We start from the raw sequence: 14,571 nt of genomic DNA, 5'->3' as shown, positions 1-14,571 counted from the left end.
GGGTTATGAGACATCTATAGATTTAAAGTAAGATAGAATTAAAATCAACAATTTTAAATAATAGATTAAGGTATGAAAAGCATAAATGTTTTAATAAAATAATAAGAATAAGATAGTAAGCAAGAAAACAGAGGAGCAAAGGTGCTAATACGACCATTTTCTAACTAGGCTTACGTCCTACAGTCAACACGGCTCTGATACCAATTTGTCACACCCAATTTTAAGGATAAAATTGAATGCACAATACTCATGTGTGCCAAAAAATCAGTCACACACACAAGTCGACAAATCATATAAAGTATCATCACGGTATCTCTTACATCACAAATAATAACATTAAGTAGTCTTACACAACACAGCAGAATAGTAAAGGATAACACTCTCGTGGAACACCATCACAGGGAAGGTCAACTGATTGACCACAAGCCTAAAAATCCTCAAGGAAATCTTCATACCCGTTGTCATCTGTTACCCATCCGGGATTTTTATCCAAATAAAGAAAATAAACAAGTGTAAGTACATCCCGTACTTAACAAGCTAACATGGGGTTATGAAGCTCAAAAGGTTGACACTGGTTTACTGTAGTTAGCATTTTTAGTAGGTCAAGCTTTTATTCTCAGGTATTATCAAATTATGCTTAAGCTCCCATTTAATCTCATTTGAACATATATCAAGGTCAAGTGTCTCATATAACATCATAGAACATCTTAAATGATCATCAACAAGTATCCAGTTATTCTATGAGTTTTTCGGGCCGCTCATGACCGTGAGCACGGCTGTTATAACAGTTTGTTACCCTCTGCACAGGTGGTGCACTTTCACCACGAGTCGTGATTCCCATATGCCCGGGTTAATTACTCCCATGTCACTGCCAAGGTGAGCGGGCAGGGTACACTATGAAGCTATTTCATAGGTTTCTCTAACAAGTTAGGGCTGCTAGGTTTCCTTGGCAGGCAGATGTAGGAACCCCCCTTTCCTATGGCACATATCCATCGCGGCTATACTCATAGGAACAGAGGCAGCCCTATACCCAACGTGACAAGCCCCATTTGCACCAAAAAGGTAACCTCTAACTAGCTAGAAAAGATCCTATTACTGAGCTAAAGTCAGAGCCATATGACTCTCCCGGTTGCACTGTCAGTCCCAGCTTTTGCCGACAGATAAGTTCTTATGGAGTGCTAGGAGCAACATGAACAAAGGTCATTTGCACCTTCGCCCTATGGAACAGTTGTTATAAATCATGTTAAACTCTTAGTTCCATAGAATCATTCATCATCATGTAGATCAAGTTCAGTTAGAGCACTAGCAATCTATCCATATGCAATTGACCCATAGGAGACAAGGAACAGGATAAACAATCACTAGGATGTCCTTACGGGTATCAATTTAGACACATGCAAATGAGTAATTGATTAAAGTGAAATAGGACATCAAGGTAGGCCCATGCTATACTTGCCTTGGTTCACAAACTCTTGTTGGTCCTGCTGGTCGTCGAAGAATTCTTGATCTCCAACGTTCTCCTCACCGTCTGAACGCGACCAACACGGCAACATACAACATTCCAAAAGCATTCATGCAAAGCAAACATTCCTATCATTAGAACAGTACACCAACAGTATGGAAAACAAGATAAAATGTTTGTGAAAATAATCTATGTCTCGCTACGATCACGTCAACGCATAGTTCACGAAAATCAGAGCTAAAATGCGAAAGTTATGATTTAAACGGGTTTTCCTATAGCAATATATTTAATTAAATCTAACCATGAAATTAAAAAGTTCCAAACTTGACTAACATTGGTTCTAACATGTAGGTTATGGAATTATGAAGCTAACGCGATTTGAATGGATCAATTCTGAGCTAAAACGACAATTTTATAAGCAAAACAGTTCAAATGGCATTTCTGTAAATACTAAAAACGTATTTTAGACTTAAGCAGTGAAGTTTACGTTTTCAAAACGAGGATGCGTATTCAGGGAACTATGCATTGGGCTGCGGGTTCAATTAGATGAAAACCGAGGGTCTCTTTTGCAAATCTGCCATGCGAAGGGGTACCGGACATTCTCGGCCATTGGATTAGAAATGAGCGGCCAGGAAGGGATCCGGGGGAGAGAGAAGAAAACTTGCCGGCTAGAATAGTGACGCTGGCGGCAGAGCACCATTGCCGGCGGCATGGAGGTCACCGGAGCGCGCAGAACACGGCCTATGGGCCACGGTTCGAAAAACCGGAGGCACCGGGAGTTAGCTGGGGAGAAGGGGAACTCGCCCAGGCCATCACGACGGCTGGAGGAGTGAGCCAAGGCGGCGGACGCCATGGCCGGTGGCCAAAGCTCGCGGACGTCCGTGGCTATGGCACTAGGAACCATCTAACGCCAAAGAAAAGGGCCGGGGAGAAAGAGGAGAGCAAGGGGAGGCTCACAGCGGGGAACTCGGTGACGGATTCGGCTCGGGGGAAGGCGGCGACGCAGACGGCGAGGACGGTGGCCAGCGGAGCTCTTCCGTGCGGTGGTTGTGGCCTCCTTGGCGTGAGCGTGAGAGAGAAAATGGATTAGGGAGAGTAGGGGAGCGCGGGGGGGGGGGGGGGCTCGGCTCCTTTAAATCGAGGCCGAGGAGTGGGGGGGTGCTCCCACGACGCTAGGAGCGTGGGCGGCGGTTGCTCAGGTGCTCGCGTGGGCGGTTGCCGAGCCGCGCGGAGGAAGGGGATGGCGCTAACACGCGGGGCCGGGCGGTCAGCGGCTGCGGGCGCGAGGATGACGCGGCGGCGGTTGCGCGCGTCAAGCTGGGCTGGCGCGGCTTGCTGGGCCGAGCGAGGCGCGCGGCTGGCGGCTGGCGCTGGTCCGAGCGAGGCGCGCGGCAGGCGCTGGGCCGAGCGAGGCGTAAGGGGGAGGCGAGCTGGGCTGGGGGATGAACTAGGCCTGCGGGCCGAAATGAAGAAGGGAGGGGAAAAATGAATTTTGCATTTTTATTTTTCCACATGGATTTCCAAAGCATTTTTAAATAAGTTTTGAATTCATTTAAAATTTGAATCAAAAAGTATGCATCAAAAAAGTTTCTAACCTTATTTTTTAAATTTTAATTCCACAAAAATTTATTATTTTCCTATATTTTAATGCACACATATTTGCATAAATAAATCATATTTACTAATTTTAAAAGAATGTCATTTTTAGGGTGTTACACGTGCCTGATAGGGCAAACTAATAGGCTATTGGACTGTTATATTAAAAAATAATGATTCCTTGCTTGAAGAAAATATTGTACTTTATTTTGGGAAGTTATTGATAGTAGCAAGTCTAAAAGGCTGGTATGTCTCTATTGTATGCTGTTGGATTGTTGTCTTCCGTGTCTAGGGTAAAAGAGTCATTTCATGTATAAGTTAACACCGTTCCACCATCAAATTGACAGAAGAGCCAAGAAACTAAACAAAGGAAGTTTAAAAAAAGACCAAAAAACTAAGCACAAATTTCTCAACAAATAAACGGCCGACCGTAGCGCAACACAAAAACATCACCACGAGGAACACGGGCTCGCCGAGACGTATATACATTTTAAATAAAAATTCACAGCTTTAGAGAGAAGAAATAAAAATACATGGTTAATACATAGAAATTGCAATTATCGATGATATTCATTTCAACGTTTTTAGGGTTGATACTCCTCCAATTATTATTAAAAATTTTCGGGTGTTTGGATTCCCCTCCTAAACTTTAGTCCTATCATATCAAATGTTTATACACTAATTTAGAGTATTAAACATAGACTAATTATAAAACTAATTACACAGATGGAGACTAATTTACGAGATGAATTTATTAAGTCTAATTAGTCCATTTGACAATATGGTGCCACAGTAAATATGTGCTAATGATGGATTAATTAGGCTTAATAAATTCGTCTCATAAATTAGTCTCTATCTGTGCAATTAATTTTATAATTTTTAGGAGAAATTAGCTTTATAAATTTTTAGCAAAAATTAGTTTTATAATTAGCTCATGTTTAGTTCTCCTAGTAAGCATCCGAATCCCTGATACTTTAGTCCTGGATCAAACACCCTTAGAAAGGCCGAAAGGCCCTAGTGATGAGGACATCGCCACGCTGGACACACCGACGCCATGGTCTTCCCCAAGTTGCAATTCGTTCCCATGCTGTCCTAGCCCGCATAGGCGTGTTGTGCTTGGACCGCACCCTCGGCACTCTGGGCCAGCACGAGCACGGCCTAATAAAAGAGTTGGCGCACTAAGGCCCGACATCACACATCACCTAGACCAAATATTACTGGGATAATTAACTTTTTACCATCATAACGGATGACACCTCCTCAAATAGCAGCTTTAGGTTTGGTGCTACGCTTTTGGCAGCAGAGAGAGAAAAATGATACACATTTACTACTTTTGCTCACGTGGCACGTGAGCTCCGCTGTCCAGCTCGGATCCGAGTCAGTAGCTCCATGTGAAAAGTCAGTCATGCCCCTCCCCTCATTGCCATAAATTAAAGGATGGATGGCTCAGGATAGCTGCAGACAAAGATACGTTACTTGTATTTTTAAGATATTTATTTTTTATTTTGCAAAGGAAAAAAGAACGTATATGACATCATCATGATGTCATGGCTCAAGAGCAAAGCACTGTGCAAGGCGCCCGCTAGCAGGTGTCCTCCATCTAGCACAGTGCACCGGCGACCTAGGAGAGCGCGGCCACAACGCGGTTCCAGTTGGCGCACAGCTGGCGCATGTGAGCGCCTCAAGCTCGGCGTAGAGCACGGTAGTGGCGGCCCGTGTCGGAGGCAGAAATCTCAGCCGCCAAACCACAAAATCCTACCTGGCTGGCGGGGATGCGGAGGAGCCCCTTGTGGATCCCAGTGTCGGCGGGCTCAGAGATGCGCATCTGCACCCGCATGAGCTCCCCAACCGTGGTGGGCCTCCATGGGGCCGCCGCCTTCCTGCCACTCCCGGGGTTGCCTACGCCCTTGGATGAGGCAGAGGAGCAGAGCCCGAGCGCCTTCTTCATCTTGCTGGCGGCGGCGGAGGTGAGAGAGCGCTGGAGCGAGGCGGAGGACGTCGAGGATGCCAAGGAGGAGGCCGGGGACGCCAGTGGCCCCGTGGCGGCCACCGACGAGGACTGCAGGATGTAGGTGAGGGGCTTCCCGCCTATGGTGTGGGAGGCCACGACCAGCACCTCATAGGTGGCCTCCCAGAGGTCAGCGGCGGAGAGGGCGACCCCGAGGTCCGGGAACGGTGTGGGCAGCGCGGAGGCGGCGGTGGAGGGAGTGGAAGCGGCCGGCGGCAGAAGGAAGCCATTGGAGGAGGAGGAGTGGGACGAGTCGCGGCGGGACTCGCGGAACAGGCGAGCCATCGTGGCGGCGACGGTGACCTCGCGGCTTGCTTCTCCCCCCTCTCTCTCCCTCTCGTGCTAGGTCCCACGCTCTCTAGTGGAGAGAGGAGGCTCCTGTCCGGAGAGGGGAGGAGAGAGAGATGGGGCCGCTTTTCATCGCGGGGGATGAGTAGGAGAGAGAAAGAGGGAAATGAAGCTAATGCAATCTATGGCAATCCTGAGCCGTCCAACCTTTAATCTATGGCAATGAGGGGAGGGGCATGAGTGACTTTTTGTATGTGGCTGCTGACTCGGATCTGAGCTGGACAGCGGAGCTAGCGTGCCACGTGAGCAAAAGTGGTAAATGTGTATCGTTTTTCTCTCTCTACTGCTAAAATCGTAGCGCCAAATCTAAAGCTGCTATTTGAGGAGGTGCCATCCATTATGATGGTAAAAGTTATTTATCCTAGATTACTCGGCCGCCTCTCTCTTCCTATTCTACCGTTAGTAGTCGCGACTACCCCCTCTCCCCATCCCTGTCTCCGTCTCCATCTCCCGTCCTCTCCCTAGATCTCGTCCACCGGCCTCCACCCTCTGATCTGCGTGCAGGGGCACAGTGGCCCCCTCCCATCGGAACCGCACGCACGGCGGCATGGCGCGGCAGCCTCCTCACACTCGGATCTGCGCGCAGGGGGCGGTGCGGTGGCCTCCTCCCCTCAGATCCGTGTGCAGGAGCGGCGCTGCCTCCACCCTTCGGAGTTCCTCGATGCAGTAGCGAGCCTCGTCTCTGAGCTCCCTCTCTCTCTTCTCTGATTTGTGTGAATACATATTCTTTTCTAGAGCCTTGTGATTTTTGTTTTTTTTTCTTACTGGAGAGCTTGAGCTTGCCATGGCCATCTTGCTCATCGTGCCAGCATGGGCACGTCGCGCCTCTTGTGCCGGCACAACACGTCTAAAGGGGCTAAGGACCGTGCTTGGGCTCGAGGCTTGGCACGGCACGACTACTTACTCGTCCCAATCGTGCCCGTGCCTTAACGTGCCCGTGCTGTGTCGTGCCGGGCGGCCCGAATGGTCATGTACAGGATAGGCCCAAGCCCAGAAAAAAATAACTTATTTTTTCCCTAGTAGGCCCAAGCTTAGTACAAAAATAACTTATTTATTTATTTTATTTATATAAGAAAACGCTTAGAAGTAGAATATTTGTGACTCGTGAGCTTACGGATAAATCCACGTGCGCAGGCAAAGCCTCGAAGATGACAAGATATGTGGAGCACTGTTCATTTGAGTAGGCGAATGGCGGCGTTCCCGGCATTGAACCAATAATCAGTACCAAAATCCAAGATATTTTCAGAAATAGTGGTGTATGTAGACCCAAAAATCCATTTGTATAATTAGCTAATTGCTAGACCAATCCATCAATAGGACTAATCTTGGCAGAGGCCTTTCTGTCGCTGGCGATGGCGGCATCGTCGTCGCGGAGTGCCTGATACTGTTGGTCTCTGCAGAGCACAAGCAGATACAAACCGACGAGGCCGACGAACGCGGTCATGCACCAGACGAGGACAGCCAGCGGCGGCGGCATGACCGCGGCCACGCGGTACGCGAACGCGCAGCTGAGCGCGGTGGACAGAGCCCACACGGCGGCCTGCACGCGGCGCCTCTCCGCCGCGGGCGAGTCCGGCGCGAGCCGCTCGGCGCGCCGGAGGCACGCGAGGAGCGCGGCGAGGAGGGAGGCCGCGGCGGCGACGAAGGCCAGGTCCTGCGGGTCGTGACGCACGCGCCACGCCGTGACGGCGAAGCTGTAGCCCACGACGGCCGCCGCGGCGGCGCGGAGGCAGTGGCCGCACACGCACCTGAGCTGCGCGGAGAAGGGGGACTCTGGGTCGTCGTCGGCTGCTTTTGGCCCTGAACACTTGGCGTGGACGGTGGGGGTGGCGGCGGCGGCATTGCCAGTGACGATGATGCTCTTGGTTGCCATTGCCTTGGACGGATGGAACGAAGAAGGGAGAGGCCTCGATCAGTTGAGCTCACTCTCACTGGCTTGTTTGTGTCTGAGTGTCTCTGGGCAGGTGCAGTGCGAATTGACGATAAATCTTACAGTGCATATATAAGGTATATCGTCCTCCGCGTCGTGAACGTGACGACGCGGCGCTGGACGACTAATCTATTGACGGATAAAGGGACAAGTTACGGGTCGCTCAACCTCTTGTGGGAGTGGGACATATATAAATTTCTCCGAACCTTCCTCCACGCGTTACTCCTATGACTGAACAACGCGCTCCTCCGCAGAAGAGGCCGAGGGATCCAAGGCAAACAGTTTTGTGCCGATGCTAGCTTTGATTCTTCATTATATATATCTCTTCAATCTCTAGTTCCAAAGAAAAGAAGGAACTGGCAAGTTGACTTGACACCGGCTCTGGACATCAGGTAACCTTGTTGGTCGGGTAATGGAGCCTTTTTCTTTTCTTCGTTCATTTATCTCGAAGCATAATTTCTTGGGCAGTTCGGTCTCACGGTTTACTACAGCGTTGTCGTACTCAAGCGCGTGTGGAACGACGGCCACCGTTGTCTTGGTCTCGTTTGATGATGTCGCTGGTCTGCCTGACATTGTACCTCTCCAGGCTTCACAATCAGATTCAGCACAAGTCTACCAAACGTCCCCCAGAAAAAAAAAGGGAAAACGATACCGCGCGCCAGAAGCACCTATAGAGTTGGAGGGAATTAAGGGGGAATTCGATCCCTTACGAATCAAATTCCCCTCAATTCCCTTTGTTCCCCTCGATTCCCCTCCATTCCCCTCGTATCAGGGAATAACCAAACAAAGCCTTACAAGAAACTAACTCATGTTGCCCACAATTTATACATGCTAGTGTTCTTTTCAGCGATCTATTTACATGTGTGTGACTTATATATATGAGCATTTGGAGCCTGAGCCTGGGCTAACTGAAGTCGTACCTAGCCGATCAAGGGTCAGTTTGGTAGGGCTCTCAACTCACTCCCTCTAGCTCTCTATTGCTCCCATGATAGCTCCCGCCCTCAACCCTAGAGCCGACCAAGGGTCAGTTTGGTAGGGCAAGTTGTGGAGGCATGTGCTCAGCCTCAGCAAGCTCGGCGGCCTCGATCTCGGTGAAAGCAAGATGGATCTCAACGAGCTCGGGTACAGTGTCCTCATTCTGGACAACGGTGGGCTGGATCTCAACGACCTTGATGACCGTGGCCTCGGTCTTCGCGAGGACAGGGAAGCGACAGCAACGGGCGTAGCAGAGTAGGATGATGTCGGACGAGGCAATGGGCGTAGTAAAGTAGGATGTCGGCGAAGGTGGAGAGGTGTTGCGCAATTCTCCTGGGGAGCCATGCGGAGCGGCGCCATTTGGTAACGCTCCGTGACTCCTCGCTAGGATCGCTGCGGACATGTATTCACCTCAATCCACATGAGTTGAAGTAAGATTGAAACGTAAATTAAATTTAAATTTTAACTCAATCCATTTTAATACACATGAGTTAAGATGAATACATTTATATCTAAACAAGACCCTAAGATTGGTCTAAAAGGCCCAAGCATTTTCATTTTGACATATTAAAATAATAGTTTTATTAGCTTTGGGCCAGGCCTAATTTGCTCCAGGTAGCAAAACGAGTCCAATAAATCCACAGCCTCTGAATTTCCAATACTAACCTTACGCTCAAAACATACTGTATTTTTCTAGTTTCCAAAGTTGAGATTGTGCGTCCCGTGCTGTTTTAATTTTATGCTAGGTTAACCTTTAAATTTTAGTTAACTTACAGAAATAAACCACCATATTAATATCAAATTTGTTTTATTAAATTCACAATATAATATATGTTAATAGTGTATTTATGTGATATTATTATTAATTAATATTAACATATTTTTCTATAAACTCGGATCAAAGTTAGAGAATTTAACTTATAGTAATAGCTATAGCTAAAACGGTCTACGACGACTCTATTTTTATACAAAATAAAGAGGTGCAAGTTATAGCTGACAAAAATTGATGTCACCTCACCGTGTTTAGCTATGCTGTACTTTTAGTCAAAATATGCTTATTTGTTTCTCTCTAGGTTAGCTTATTGGTTAATGTAGCTACCGTACCAGCATAAATAAGCTGTGCTAACCGCGTTGTTGGCCAACACAAAGACAGATGAGCTAAACTACCTTATCTCTTTTATCATTGACCAAAGATAGTCCAAACCTAGCATTCATAATTAATGGCTAAAACTATGTGTTTCGCTTTCCTTCACGCAAGGCGTACTGTATAATTTTAAAGATTCTTCAAGTTACATTTAGAACATTAGTTTGTCCAGCATGTATCATAAATTACAAATCAATACCATATCAAACTATATTTTAAAATGCAGATTTATCGGTCCATGTTGACACTCAAAAGTGTCCAACACTACTACACTTCACCAACGGTTTTGAGATAATCAGCAGTGATAAGTATCACCGTCGGCTCGTACCTACGGGACCCCTCCTGGCCGAATAACCCGCGTTGATTACCAGTTTCATCGCCGGTCCGGCGTATGATCCGGCGGTGAACGCAATTTCGACCTTCGCCACCATGTCGCCCGCCGAGCCAGTGGTAAAAGGGTTTTCACCGCCAACTGCTCATTCTATGTCCGACGCCCGGGAAACCGGCAAAGATGATAGTTTTTTTTACCGCCGGTGCCAAGATAGACGCGAGCGCTATAGTAAGATCTGGAGGTGAAGCAAGTTACCACCGTTGGATTACTGTATGAACCAGCGGTGAAGCAACCGCGTTGGTGATCCGAAGTCAACGTCAGTGCGTTACGATGGTGTTACAACTACCGGGATGTTCATACGGTGATGGTTGATACTCGAAATTTGTGCCCTTCGTCTGGATTGAAGCCCTAATAAGGTCGGTTGGCTGCCGCCACCTCCCGCATGGTCGGCCCATTGTTCCTCTGTCGCTATTTGTGTGCGCGCCATGCGTCGCGTCGCCACCAGATCCAAAGGCAAGGTATGCTTTCACAGTTCAATGATGGATCTTTGTCAAATTATTTTCCTCTTTAAGCCTTGTTTGGATGTTGTCAGATTCATCTCAATCCACATGTGTTGAGGTGAATTACTATAAAATTTTGTTCAAGATCCACTTCAATCCACCCAACACATGTGGATTGAACAAAACAAGATCTTAGTGATCTCATTAGTAAGGAAGCTCTCATCCTACTACACACTAACGATCGTAGGCTCTATGAAATAAAGGAGGCCCCTAGCAAGAGGAACGCACTGGCCAGCCTCACAAAGGATGTCGTTCTCGAGATCCTCTGCCGCATCCCCGCCCGCTCCTTGTTCTGCTGCAAATGTGTCTGTCGCTCCTAGAACCGCCTCATCTCTGACAACCGTAAGGTGTTGCCCTAGACTGTGGCTGGCTTCTTCTACGACGAAGAGAACGGCATGCGAAACTTCACCAACATCAATGCTCTGACTTGTCCTTCTTTCCCTTCCCCAGGGACAATGTAGCTGTCTTAAATTGCTGCAATGGCCTCATCCTATGCTCGTGCGTTGAGGCTACTGGTGCAGGATCCCGCTATGTCATCTGCAATCGAGCAACCAAGAATTTGCGGGTACTGTCGCCTAGCATTCATGATGTTGGTCAAGCTTGATTGGGGTTCGATCTAATAGCCTCCTCACACTTGCATGTGATTAAATTTGTGGAGCATGAGGACGTTGAGTGCCTAGGTATGGAGATCTACTCATCTAAAATTGCAGAAATGATCTATAAGGAATCTGAATGAGGCTAGAACATTGATGACGATGTGATACGTTCAAGATCAGCAAGTGTGTTTCTTAATGGTTTTCTGCACATTATGGGGTACTATGTGATACTTGCAGTGGATATGGAGAGAAAGATATGGAGAAAAATTCCTAAGCCTCGTGTTACTCTACCCTCCATCCATCAAACTTAGGGTCACTTGTGTGTATGTACTGTTGGTGGTGTTGGTGGTCACAATATGTCCTAGCTTTCAATCTGGATCTTTGAAGACTATGCTACTAATAAATAGATATTGAACCATACTGTCAGCACGCTGAAGGTGTTTAGAAAGACTAATATTCAATTTGGTTACGTGGATTATGAGTTGGACTACACAACGATTACAGTTCACCCAGAATGGAATTTGATTTTCTTTGTTGGGGAGGAAAGAAGATTCATCGCATATGAGATGGACTGCAGAAAAGTTCATGCCATCCCTGCCCGTGTCTTTCGGTTTGGTAGACATAGCGTCCTATCAGGGTTCATGAGCAGACCTTACTTTCTTCCTTATGTTCCCTTGTTCTTATTGGGGTCATTAGTAGAGCAATGAATAAAGCTACATTTGATGTATCTCTCTGTCACGATATGTTCAAATGGACCAATGTTATTTGATTGTCTATGGACCTATTAATTTCATCTAGGATGGATGTTGTCATTATTGCAGCTAAACTAGTATGCCATCTTTGTTGTGTTTGCAAATTGGTTTATTTCTCTAGCTTGAATAGTACGATATGGTGGTGTTACAGCTCCCATCGTTTCATACGGTGAGTCTAGATCTGTGTTACATCACCTAGAGGACCACGCCCTCCTCTGAGAGGAGGAAGAAGGACCGTGAGACAATGAAGAATGAAGCACTGTAATAGTAGTAGAATACTTAGATTCATTTCTAATGTTATATGGGTACATAGGGAATGCTGATGAGGGCACTCCAAAATACACAAAAATGACACCTCAAAAGCACTATAATGCACCCGCCATTGTACTACTGGGCTAGGCTACTAGTACTAACTACACCTAAAATCGACTTAGTCTTGATCGATGCCACTGCCCCTGCCATTGCCAGAGGAGGAGGATGCCTCTGACATAGTGTATTTGCTCAACGCGTCGTCATCCACCTCCTCGTCATCATTAGACATGATCTTGATGGGTGGGAATGGAGGGATCCTAGGCTTCTTGTAGCGCGGTGTCAGAGAGAATCTCGGTGGAATAGCAGGGAAGTTATCAATGTTCCCACCACCGCTGTCGTTGCCCTCCGACTCCTCCTCGAAGACTGGCAGAAGCGGAACGATGGGGAAGTTATGAACATTCCCACCATCGATGTCGCTGTCATCCTCCTTGACGGTGACTACTGGCGCCTCCACCTCTGCTGCTGCCTCCTCCTCCCTGGCATTGTGGCGATTCGCTGAGTCCCTAGACTCGTCGCTGGACAAGTCGCTAGATGACTCATTGGTGCTATACCTTGCCATTGCTTGTTGTTGGTGGTGAGACAGATTTGCTTCCAAGTTATTTAAAGAGTATCATCCGGCCACTCAATGCACTATGCTACTTGATCTTGGACGTGGGCACCATCTCGATGGCGTAGCCCAAAACAGTGTTGTTGGGTTCCCGAGGTGACTGACGGCATGGCCGTGCGGTTGTCGTTCCCAAGGCATCACCCCAACACTCCCCATCATTTCACATTGAATCGGAGCAATTTTGAATCGCAATGTTTTTGTGATGGTTGATGCCCATTACACTGGCATATGTTATGGTCTTCTATTTTTCATGTTTGGAATCTAAGCCGTCCATTATTGTGTATTGAATCCTAGGACACCCACAAGGAGAATCTGACAAACGAGGCTCACGCATCAGCGAGTTGACTAAGAGAGGCAGCAGGGGTAAACTGGTCAGTTCACATCTCCTGTAGGGGTTCTAGGGCTCGGTGCCATGATGGCATACACACATGGCGTGCCACGTCAACAAAAGTGGCTAATATGTAGTAGGTTTACTGTTTTGTGTGGCAAATATGTAGGTGCTCGTGCAAAAACTGGTAAACAGAGGAGTGCCATTCGTAAAGGATGGCAAATAGTTAAAATATCCCAAACCTAAGGGCAAATAGTTAAAATATCCCAAACCTAAGGCTGGCCGTCCAGTCCCAGCACTCAGGCCATCCGCCGCCGCCTCCTGCTGTCCAAAGAAAGGAAAACATATGCCACCCCCGTCCAGATCTCTAACCTATGCCATGCCAAAAGAATCATGTGGCCCACCCATGCGCCTATGGCAGCCTCTACTCTTCCCGCTAGAATGCCTACCGACTGCTCTCATGGCACCAGTTCCTTCTGTCGTGCCACCGCAGTTCGTATCTCGCGTGCGCTACCTACCTTGGAAGTTGAAGGCACTGACCTCATAGTCATTCAATCTAAAGGCGCCTGGGCCTCCTCGCTGTCTCTGGTATGAATTAATTGGAATGTTCATGGTCTAGGGGCCCTGTTTGTTTCGCTGAAATTTGGATTATGCTGATGCTTATGCTGATTTATTATGAGAGTAAAACATTGGGCCTGATTGGTTGGCTTCCAAAATATGCCAAGCCAAAGATTTGGCATGCCATGGTTTTGCCTTTTGTTTGGTTTACTACAAAAACTTGCCAACCTGTCACATTTGACATGGCAAATTTTGGCCACAAACTAATCAAGCCCGTTCGTTCGCTGAAAAGTACTGCTAAAGTCATTTCAAGTTTGGTGCATTGTAATTCAATTGGAAGCCATCACACTCACAAAGGTGCATTGTTTCCCGAATGCTAAAGTACGTCAATTGAATTGTGAATTAATAGGAAGTATACATCAAATTTTGGGCTGTTTCGTTGCTACACACATTTTTTGAAATGGAGCGGTTTTGCGATGATTGATGCTGATTTGTTGTGAGAGGAAAATATTGTTGTTCGCTAAAAAGTGCTGCTAAAGTCATTTGAAGTTTGGTGCATTGTAATTCAATTGGAACATCACACTCACATAGGTGCGTTGTTGCCCGAATGCTAAAGTACATCAATTGAATTGTGAATTAATAGGAAGTCTACATCAAAATTGTGTAGTTTTTGACCAGTCGTCTTTGCCCAGTTTTGTAGGTTTCATGAATTAACATGGCTAGGACAAAAAATGCAAGAGAACCAAGAGGACAGGTAGAAAAAGTGAATTCATTGCCGGTTACAAAGAAGCCTAAGAAGAAAAAATTCACCATGACGTAAAGAGCAACTATAAGAGCAGCAACAATTGTAAAAAGTAAGCACAACAACATGACCGATACAGTTCCCCAATGCTCTACTCGCAACTTAAAATGTAGTGGCATTGGTGAAGGAGCTTCTTCATGGTAGGAGAGAGAAAGGGAAGAAGAGGAGGGGGAACAGGAGCCGGTTCCCATAGTTTTGCAGTTGATAAGCCTCAGAGCTAGCAAGATTTAGGCATTGAGGTTTGTTCTATTAGAGGAGTGGT

At 47.0% G+C, this 14,571-nt stretch overlaps 1 protein-coding gene across 1 annotated transcript; it reads right to left on the bottom strand.

Annotated features, from left to right (window-relative positions):
* Window positions 1–6,515: 6,515 nt before the first annotated feature.
* Window positions 6,516–7,369, bottom strand: LOC136514501 (uncharacterized). The gene has a single exon (XM_066508444.1). The coding sequence runs from the start codon at window positions 7,285–7,287 to the stop codon at window positions 6,712–6,714; it is 576 nt and encodes a 191-aa protein (XP_066364541.1). The 5' UTR covers window positions 7,288–7,369; the 3' UTR covers window positions 6,516–6,711.
* Window positions 7,370–14,571: the final 7,202 nt, after the last annotated feature.

Source organism: Miscanthus floridulus, chromosome 16, assembly GCF_019320115.1.
Source record: "Miscanthus floridulus cultivar M001 chromosome 16, ASM1932011v1, whole genome shotgun sequence".
NCBI lineage: Eukaryota > Viridiplantae > Streptophyta > Magnoliopsida > Poales > Poaceae > Miscanthus > Miscanthus floridulus.
The sequence above is the reverse complement of the archived record's forward strand: the minus strand, read 5'-3'. Positions and strand labels throughout refer to the sequence as shown.